General features: G+C 43.8%; 1 protein-coding gene across 1 annotated transcript in view; it reads left to right on the top strand.

Annotated features, from left to right (window-relative positions):
- The first annotated feature begins 479 nt into the window (after positions 1–479).
- LOC103926040 (transmembrane 4 L6 family member 1-like) overlaps positions 480–10,824 on the top strand; it is an 11,396-nt gene continuing 1,051 nt past the window's right edge. Inside the window, exons 1-3 of the mRNA XM_009334847.1 lie at positions 480–662; positions 4,154–4,219; positions 10,226–10,371. Coding sequence (XP_009333122.1) covers positions 492–662; positions 4,154–4,219; positions 10,226–10,371 — 383 coding nt within the window. The 5' untranslated portion in view covers positions 480–491. The remainder of the gene's footprint in view (positions 663–4,153; positions 4,220–10,225; positions 10,372–10,824) is intronic.

Below are 10,824 nucleotides of genomic sequence, written 5' to 3'. Positions count from 1 at the left end.
AGTCATTTCCTGCTCTTCTAGACCGTCAGTGCAGGAGATTTCAAATCAGCTTCCCAAGAGAGTGGTCCCAGACAACCTGGTGCAGCCATCTCCCCTTCGACACAAGGCCTTAGCCCCACCATGAAGTCTGCCAGCCAGGGTATCAGTTTGTGCGGCCATGGCTGTGTTACTGATGTTCCAAATGGACAGACAATTGTCCATTAACAACTAAAATGAAACTCTTCGTTCATTTCATACCAACACATGTTTAGTCTTGGCAATTTTAAATAAATTCAGTTAAACATTCCAGTTTTTAATAATTCCATTTTAAATAAAGTCTCTGAAGGGAACAGGCTCTGTAGAACAGGATTATCTGTGTAAGTCTTAACTGGAACATTTCTTGCTTTAAAACTGATTCTTCTTTCATTAAAGAAGAAAACTGCTGAAATCCCATGCTCCCTGTGCTGCAGTAACCCAAACCTCTCTGCGTCTTTCCTCAGCAGAGAGCTACCATGTGCACGGGGAAGTGTTCGAGGTGCATTGGGATCACCCTGTTCCCACTGGCAGCATGTGCCATAGTCTCCAATATCCTCCTGTACTTCCCCAATGGACAAGTTCTGCAGCTCAGCGAGATAACCGATCTGGTCTGGTTTTTCCATGGCATTCTGGGAGCTGGGATACTGGTAAGAAAGAAGTGTTGCTACTGTTTCTTATAGGGTGTTTTTTTGTTTTGTTTTGTTGTAATTTCAGGGCTAAGAAAACCTTTGTTAACAAAAAAAAAAAAGTCATAGAACTGTCTTTTGCATAAACTTGTGAGCAGCTTAACTGGGAAGTTGGGGTTCAGGACAGAGAAAGTACATTCAAGACTGAAAAAGTCCCTAATCACAGGAATACAAGGTATTCCTAAAATAAATGTCAGGACTCCAAGTCAGGAGGAAGCAATAGGACTGACTTCTCATTGTGGAGAAGGGGGACTTGGGTGTTCATGTCTCCATGAGTCAAAGCAAAGCTGAGGTCCTAAGCTTAGCTGGAGCTGGTGAGTTTTCACTATTGGCTGCACCCCCTCGTTACTCCTCTAACTGATTTTATGCTCACGTAATTCACAAAAAACATTAAGGGCAAAATTGAAACATGGTTCAGTAGGTGTTCGTTAGAGACCAGCCAACACTCAATGAATGTGGAGCTGCAAATGGCTTAAACCCCAAATGCCCCCTGTGTTCCCACACACCCACCTACCTCCTTTTGGGTTTGGTCTGGTTTCTATGTGCTCTTCTATAACCAGTTCTCCATTCCACCACTCAGGAAAAATTGCTTTTATGTGAATATCCATAACTAGAAGGGAACATGTTTGGGAATACTGATCTTTCCAGTTCATTAGAAAGCCTGCATCCAATAATCCACCCAAGTGCAGATAAAAAGCCAAGCGAGTAACATATGACAAGTACTGGCTGTTACGCAGCCTAGGCAGATGGTAAACTGGCACAGTCACAGCCAGTTACCTGCACGTCAAAAAAATGAATGTTTAAGAATAATTAACTTAGAGAAAAGCAAATCTCATTCACAGTCAGGCTATGATACAGCTAACACTTAAGTCTATGGAAAAGCTACAATGGATTTGATTCAGACTCATCTTTCCCAAAGCAGAAACATGGTATAAGATCATTCAATAAATTGTTCTCCACCAGCAGCTTGGCTGCTTCTTCTTCCAGCTACCACTTGGGCCTATTACTCATGCTGAGCTTGAACGTAAGCATGAGTTTGTGGAAGGAAGCCTGAAGGAAGCCTAAAGGAAGAAGTGGAACTACATGACAGACCTGTGGAAAATTCGTATCACTGCAAGCCCAGGAGTCATTGGCATTCAATGAAAGGACAGGTAGATGTTAGGAATGAGAGCATCACAGGCTCAGTGAAAATGTGCCTTCTTTTAAGGCTTCCACAGAGGCTTGCCTATGGCTAGCACTGCATACATCAAAAATGAGAACAGCAAGTGAGAGGGGAGGGAAAATTTGCATTGACCTTCAAAAGACAGCACTAGGAGTAATTATTGATCCACAAACAATGCTGTTGAGTGTACATGTTTTCCAGAAAACACCATGACAAATGCCCACAGGTGAAGAGAAGGTAAAAGAAAGTATTATCATCAGCTCCATTTTCCAGGTGCTGGAAGCATGGAAAAATGAAGACTGGCTTCTGGGCCTCATAGGGAGCTAAGCAAAGGTCAAGAGTGCCCCATGACTGGAGCCTGGGCCGTATCCTGACTCCACAGTGAGGACAGACTAGGCTGCACTGTGTTCCCCCATGCACCCAGCTTCTCCCCAAAGGAAACTCAGGAAAGTCATGCCAACAGGTTGCCTGACCGCGGAGAATCTCCCTGTAACCAGGACACAGCCTCCGGAGCCAGGACTGTGGGGGAAACTTCATAAAAGCCCGGCCTGGCTCTGTGAGCCAGAAAACCTGCCTCCACCTGGGACCTTCATCCATAGACTGATACCTAGATCATCAGCACACCCTTTGGCTGAGCAGCCAGCCCCACCCTTTCCTCCTCCTCTGCTGCTTCGCTAATGGAATTTTATATGACATGAAAACCTCTCCATTTCCTTATTTCAAAAGTTTAGGGTGTAAAGAGAGGAAGACTGGCTCCGTGTGTCATAGTAACATCTTTCCTGATGGAAAGCCTATGTGCAACACTGGGAAATGGCTGACTGAGCCTTGGCTCATGTGTAGCCCTCATTTTACTGACAACAGCCAAATCTAGCAAATTCTCATTCCCATGTCAAGAGGCAGGTGTTTATAATCAGGCACTGCAAAAAAAGAAAGTTGCCAAGCAAACCCTTCATCCTGAGCCAGGCTAATAAATGACACAAAGGTGTTCACAGCTTAGATGGGAAACCTCCAAAGAACAAAGACAGCCCTGGAAGAAAGGGAGTGTTGGTTTGATGGGCAGAGGTATTAGCTCTCCTTCTGAGTGCCAGACAGTGGCACGCTGGGGCTGAAGCTGCCTTGGGGACCACCTGTGATTATTTAAGAGCTGACTTCTTTCCACAAAGAGGAACGTCTTTTTAACCTCAATGCTCTACTTTTGCAGGCCTCCAGCTGTGATTCAGTGACCACTGCAGGTGCTGGAGGCTGCCGCTGGGGTGCGCATAGAAGGCAATGGAGAGAAAATCCTTTGAAAAAAATTTAGGGCCCTGCAAATCTAAGCAGGTTTCATAACACTGTCCTACACAGAGATATTCACACTACACACATAAATTCCCTGGGCTTCATTCACCACAGACATTCTGCTCTTCCTGCCTTACACGGGACAATGTCTATCCAACATCTAGTCAGGCTGTTTTTACAGCTTTTACCTTTTTTGTTTGTTTGTTTGGGGGGTTCTCCTTCTTTCATTAACTTTATTGAGACCATTTCCTACTTTCTCAAATACTCATTTTCTTGCATTGCTCTTTAAGATGCCTACACAACCAGTGGTGGGCAGAGGCAAGGCAGCAGGAGTGCTCTGGCTGCACAGCTAGACCCACAAAAGCTTTCTTGCCCTCTAGCTACCAAACTAAATGCAGCTTTTCCTATCTCCAAAGTGCCTCTGTAAGGTGGCATTATATCCTGAGACACAGATGGTTGCTGACTCCATTGTATCAGTCCAGCTCCACCTGATAATTACCATGGAGAAAGCTGATGTGAACTGGGAGTTCCCTGTTGAGTGAAGTCCATTTTGTAGGTTTTCCAGAAGCTTAGCACAAAGAACCAAAGTCAGATGTGTTTCAGGAAGTTTAAGACTGATTTCCCATTTATAATCCAGAGCAGGATGCTCAGAAGATTTAAAATCACGTAATTCTTACTCCAGTGATGCATCTTTTCTGAGCAGAAATTCCATTTTCTCAAAACTGACATGTTTGTTCCCGAAAAAAAACAACAAACCCCCGCTGAAAAGAAGCAGTATAGCTTCAGCAGCCTGAATTACTGTACCAGAAACTTGCCAACCAGCTCTAGCTGTAATCCCACACTTCTTCCTGAGTTACTCTTCAGTAAGCACCAACATCTAAGCAGGCATAACTCACAGAGAAGAGGCAGAAGGTAGTTCGCATTTGAGGAACATGATGCCCCAGCTCCTAGACTTTAAAAACCATCCCAGCAGAAGTACTGCACACCAATTCAGCTTGTGCTTTTCTCACAGGTTATTTTGCCGGCATTCATGATGCTGGGAGCAGGCGGAGCAGGATGTTGCGCTAACAGATGTGGGGTAAGTGGATATTTATGTGTTGAAATGGCACTATAGGGTTTGCACAATAGCTCTCAGATGGCTGCTCAGCAAGTGGAAACGTACAATGACAAACCATCACACCACCATCAACAGCCATGTCAGGGAAATGCAGAAGAAGAGCTTGATCTACAGCGTCCCTGGGCTGGGGCTGAGAGCTCAGTTAGCCAACAAGAATGTTATGATATCGCAGCCACTGATATGAGGGAAATCATACTCAGCCAGGGCAGGTACTGGAGCATTTAGTCACATCACTGAGGGCAGAGGGGGACAAAGCTACTTCACTTCACCCCACATAAAGTAAAGCATGGCTCCAGCTTCCTCCTGCTCAAGGCGATCCTAAAGACTGAGACAGGTACCTGTTCCTTCTGGTTTCACCCGGTCCTGTTTCCTCCATACCTTTCCATGGCAATTTGCTTTTCCACAGGTTCATCCCTGCTTACCTCTGTAGGGGCAGATAGGTCCCCTACTTTGCAGGCCCATGCTAAAAGCCTGAGCTGCTGCTGCTGGCACTAAGGAGCCAGCACTGCTTCCTGGAGGCTGGTCCCCATGGAAGGCTTTGACCCGTAGCACACATTTGCCCAAGGGTTATGCACATGACAAGGTGCAAATGCAATTTGGGCTCTCTGTCATCCAGAAAAAGGCCAGAGAGACTTTCTCCCTTGATAATTAAGAATATTATAAAGCAACATGTTATACAGGCATCTCCATTAATCCTCAAGCCCTGGGCACAGACTTCTATGTGGCTATCATTATTAGCAAGAATAAACTGACTTAGGAATTTTTTTTTAGTCTGTATCCTTCCCAGAAGCAGCCTGGAACAAAAGATTCCATACAATAAAGCATGTCTCTTCTGAACTCTTCAACTAATGTTTAGTTTGATCCATGAGAAGACCTTTACCTCTTCAAGATATTTTGCTTAAGTGAATTCATTATTCTAACATTCTTCATTAGGATGTCAGCAAGTACATCCCAAGGGACATGTCATTACATTGATTTTACCACATGTCACATGCACAGAGAGGATGCTAACGATGGCCAAGTAGGCCAGTTGCAGAGCCGGGATGTGAGCCTAGGCACCCTGAACCCAGTGCCTGAGCCAGCTGCTTCTCCTGGTTTTGAGTGATGTAGAAAGCGGTGGTGAAAAACAGCTGTACTGTGGGTGTTCCCATACTCTGCTGAACATGGTAAGCCACGAGGGGAAATTCAGCTGAACCAGGCTCAGTTCACACAGCATCTCAGGGCTCCCTTCTCCATCCTTCATCCCAGCACTAAATATTACAGAGCCAAGAGTCAAACTTCCCCAGACTGGCTGGGTTCCCTCCCCCCGTCCACTGATTCAGGCAGTAAGCACAGTGCCGTCCAGCAGCCCACATCCGCAGACCCCCCCACACTCCTCCACTCCCCTCCACCACCCTTTCGCTGTCTGAGCCATTCCTAGCAGCAGCACATGGATGCCTGTCTGCACCTTCCCATCACTGATCGGTTACCTACAAGCTGTTCCTCCTCTTCCTTATTTGCTGTTATAAAGGAATACAACAGACATTGTTGAGAAAGTAGTTGGATTATGCATTACAATATTTGTATAAAGAGAGCTAGCTGATGGCGAGGTGATGAAGCTACTCAAACCAAAATAGAGAATAGTCTCGGTAAAGACAGTGTATCTTTGAAAATGCTGTCTTCTGGGACTGTGGGAATTGCCCACCTCTTTGAGGTGGAAAGGGGTGAAGCTTTACAAGTCACTCTATGGTTTAAACAGAATCAATCTCAATGTAGAGATAAGATGGGGACATGAGCAAAGAGCAAGTGGCTATGAATGGCATTAAAAACAACCATTTCCCCTGCACAGCTCCTGGGGAAGAGTGATTTCCAAGCATTCAAAAAGAGGTGAGTATTACAGGGAGATCTGAAGGCTAATGATGTGCTTCTTCAGAAGAAGAAACCTCAGGGAAGCTTTGCTTTGGGGATAGAGGGAGGAAATGCACAGACACCCACAGCAGGGTTGCTCAGATGCCCTGACCGCATGGGCTGTATACTCAAGGCAGGGTATGGTGTGAATCACCAGGCACTGGAGAGCAGAGGAGCCCTGGGTCTGGTTCAAACACTCGTGATGGCAGCGACTTCCCAAGGTGCCAGAGCTCCTTGCGAGGTGGGTCTGGATGGACCTGATAGGGGTTCCACAGCTCTTGGTGGCTTGTCCACCAACTTCTACCTGCTGGCAGAGAAATAGCCCACACTGATGCTACTCAGGAGCCTCTGTAATCCAAAGGTTAGTTTGTCCACCTTTCTGCTTTGGGGACCTTAGGTATAAAATTATAATTTACACTGAATTCTGAGCATTGTTTTTCATAGGGAAAAAAAAGGCTAAAGAACTAATACTGGTCAGAATTATTATTCAATCAGAACATAACCATTTTCCTCAGGGTAGGGACTCTATCCTGTTATATTTTGTGCAATCCCTGGTTTAATAGTTTCAGACTTCATCACAGCCTTTACACACTGCTGAAGTATCAACAACAGTAAATAGTAATTACTAAATTTCTCATCCTTTTATTCACCTTATTGAGTTCTCCAGTTCACAGTGATTATGTGCTGCATTAAGTAAGTTTTTTCATTAATCCATTTTAAATTGTTGCCTGCACACATACCTAGATGGCTTCTTGTCCTTGCATTATGGAGTAATGATTTTGGAAAGTAATAGATTTAGAAAGCTTCCGTGTCTTGCAGCTTAGCCTGTACACAACTGAAAGCATCCACTGCACTGGCACAATGAGGAAAAAAGGCCCCCCAAAACACAGCTTCTATTGCATCAGCAAGCATACTCCAGTATTTCTCTCTAAGTCTTCCTTAAGAGTTACTAGTAGAACAAGAATAGCCATAACAGCTTTCCAGACAAACGAACCTAGATAAGCAAAGATATCTGGATAACCAGACAGGATATTAATTCCACAAAAAAAAACACCTCCAGAGAAAGAAACAGAGAAGAAAGAAATGTGCATGAAACAAGAACCAGGGCAATAAAGAGCAGCACAAGCTGGGACAGGAGGAACTTGGTAACTTCACCAAAGCAGCTGATGCAAATGCTCAAAGAATTAATGCTAAAAGTCTTCATCATTTCACCAGAGACAATCCAATTCTGTGAAGGATAAAGCAGGGAAAACATTAAAAGAAAATCAGCAAAAATGATCAGCTAAACCTTTGCAAGAGGTAGAGAACAGGCCAACACCATGGGAAACTAATTTCAACAAACTCAAGCATCCCAGCTTAGACCCCATGTTGCAACTGAAGACACAAATGAGGAAAATAAAAATTTAAAAAAAAAGGGTAAATTAAGATGGTACAGCTAGGGAAAATGCTGAAAGGTTGAGAAGATGTGATAGTTAATAAAATTGTTGGATTTCCATAGAATATGGGACAAGCCTCCAGAAAAGACACCAGAAGAGTAGATATTATGGGGAAATGCCACTGTGTGTCTCGAAAATGCCCAGGAGAGACAATTTAACAGCTGCAGCAACTTCAGACTCCCCTTTCAGTGACAAGTAGTCTTTGTCTATATAACATGTGCACAGTAAAGGAAATAGGTGAGATGAAGCTAGCCATACAGCCAACAGATTTCAAATGAGAAAGTCATGTGTCAAAGAATAGTCATCAAAGATAGCACTGATGAGTACTACTAGTACTAACCACTATCATAAAACATAGTAGTAGCAAAAGACCATTTAACTTTTTCTATCATAATTGTCTTTGGGATGCCCATACTGCTGTGCTGTGCTAAAACTAATCGCTAGCATAATTAAGATCCTTCAACCAAGACGCAGAATGCACAGTTGAAGTAAATGAGAAAATAGGTGGGGAGAAGTGGTTCAGCATAGGTAGGAGTTTCAGACAGAGTATCAGTCACTCACCTTCACCGCGAGGCATAGCTGGTGATCTTATTATGAGAGATGGTGCATCAGCTACAACCCAGCACTACTTTGGTCTGGGACAATATACTAAATTACCTACATTTTGCTGACAATGAAGCTCTGCTAAAAGGCAACTCAGCCAACATACAGATAAAGACAAAAAGACTGTCCAGCTTTGCAAAAAAAGACAGTTATTAATCAGTTATGATGAAATAAATCTCATGAGAAATCCCAGCAACTTCTAACTTAAGGATTGCTTTAGAGGCAAAAGGACACAAAAAATGAGTCAATTCACACGCTGGCAGCATGCAAGGTTGTACAGAAAGCAGTAATGTCATCAGCTGGCAAGTTGGAAACTGCATTCACCAGCTTGAACACGTTTGGATGGTGAATAGTTTTCAAGACTATGTCACAAATCTGCAATGTGGATGGTGGATATTTCCATTTGGCTCTGTAATGCAGTGCTCTGTGGGGCAGCTGGCATTAGGAGAAGGTTTCTACCTTCCTTGTGGGCTATTAGTTTTCACTGGTATTTGCTGGCAACAGGGAAATGTTGCCAGAGGTATTTGGCTTCAAACCCAAGTCATGGACGGGAGTGTTTCGCATGTGCTTCCTCAGCCATGCCTCTGCCCTGACTCCGAGGCAGTCCTGCTGCCTTGCCCCTAGTCCGGGTCTTCCCCTGGCTCTGGCAGTCTGCTCCAGACTTTTCTCTTCTCCTTCTTGGCAGACTTGTGAAGAACCACAGGCAGGGACTCTTAACAAGACTAGTGGGAAGCCTGTCCCAGATACACCACCAGTAGCACCTGCTTGAGATTCTTGTTTCTATATACAAACAGCAAGCAGATACATTCCATCCATTAACAGAAAACTACCCCAAAACAGAGAAAAGGTAACATTTCTGTAGGGGTGGCCAATGTAAAACATACAGGTGCATTACATTGCCTTGTCAGAAACACCGTTGTTGTCAGTGGGAAAGCAATTCATTCTGCTACAATTAGGCACTGTAATTCCCTCAGCTCCCTTTCCCAGCTTTCAGCTGTGAAGACTCTCTGCCAGCATTCACTGCACCAGATACAGGGAGAAAATTTTATCACAAAAGCATCTTTGAACACAGCACAAACCAGGAGTATTGTATTTTACAAAGTATGTTCAAAGCATTTCAATCTAACATTTCATGAAAGACATATCCTAGAAAACGCAAACCTAAAAATACAGGCTTAGGATCAATTGTAAAGGTTTTTAATAATTTTCCAGTATAAAATTTACTGCACTGACATGTGATGACATACCATGCAAGGTATGTTGCTGTTAACCCTGGTGTGCTGAATGGCAATTGCAAACTCCATTTACTTCGTTAAGAACTTCTGTAGGGAATACAAAATGGAGTGGATGGAGTAGTCTATCATGGCTCTAATGTTAAAAACTAGAGCTTCCTTAATTCTTATTCCGGTATTGCTATTTAAGCTCTTCTGGATAATTCGAAGTCACCGCTGGTTCGTTTCTACATGCAGCACAATTAGATTTCTCAACATGAGCAGTGGCAACCACATGTCATGCTGTTGCAAAATGAAGGAAAGCAGCAATAAGAAAGGCTCATTTGAATTCCTCATCAATTAGCAAAAACAACTAATGCATCTTCTGTTGTTTTCATACCTGGTTGGTAGTTGCTTGCTAGTTTCTGTTGGTACAAGGGCTGAGAAAGGTGCTGTTGGTGAAGAGGTGGAAATGCCAAGGCACATGATGTAGACCACATCAGGCCAGTACCAGCTTCATCTTGCCTTTTTGAAAGAAGACCACCAGATTTTTCATAATTGATTCATCAAGTATGAAACTCTGAATAATTAAAGTTCTGGGCTTACCCACTTTTAAAAGCAAAACAAATACAGTCTGAAATCCTTTCACATCTAGGATAGCTGCACTAGTCAGAAAAAGTCAACTATTCTTTATTCCCACAAATACCACATTATGAGTTTCAGCATATAGTAAGAAATAGGTAAAGATCGTTTCCGTCTCATTCAGTGTAAGCTTTCCATGCTACTCAGTGCCTCTGTGCATGCGATGTTGAAGGTCTTTTCCCTTTCAGATGCTGCTGTCAGTGGTCCTGGCTGTGCTGGGATTCGCAGGAGGAGCATATTGTGCGGTCATCTCCTCACTGGGGCTGATTGGGGGCCCTCTATGTGACACGGGTGATGGAGAATACCTCTACCCTTTCAGGAATGACACTCTTGAGTGAGTATGACTTACAGGCTCCTCCAACTTCGCTTTCCGTAAGCCCTCCCCCCCTCCCCCATCTTTCTATAGCAAATTTGAATTTTTCCAAAGTGAACTGATGGTCCACCCGGTCTACAAATAAATTCACATTTCTCTGAGCCAGCATGTTCCAGCTGATCATCTCTTTGACCGAGGATCAACTTTGGGCAAACTGCCTGAGTTTCTTCTGTTGTGCTTGTCAGCAGCTCCTTGTGCAAGTTGCACCACGCTTTCAAAAGGCTGCTGAGCTATGACTCCCACCGGAGTCAAAAGGAAATGTTCGATAAGTATGCCACATTAATCTGTTAAATCACCATGAACTGAGTCTACTCTACCTACTTCTGAAAAGCAAAGCAAAAATCTTTTCTAACTCTTCAAAGTGAACCTTGGCAACCACGCTCTTCAAGCCAGAGCTAGAGATGATGGATGGAC

Source organism: Pygoscelis adeliae, unplaced genomic scaffold (genome assembly GCF_000699105.1).
Source record: "Pygoscelis adeliae isolate BGI_AS28 unplaced genomic scaffold, ASM69910v1 Scaffold141, whole genome shotgun sequence".
NCBI classification, from domain to species: Eukaryota; Metazoa; Chordata; class Aves; order Sphenisciformes; family Spheniscidae; genus Pygoscelis; species Pygoscelis adeliae.
This window is presented reverse-complemented; position numbering and strand designations above follow the sequence as displayed.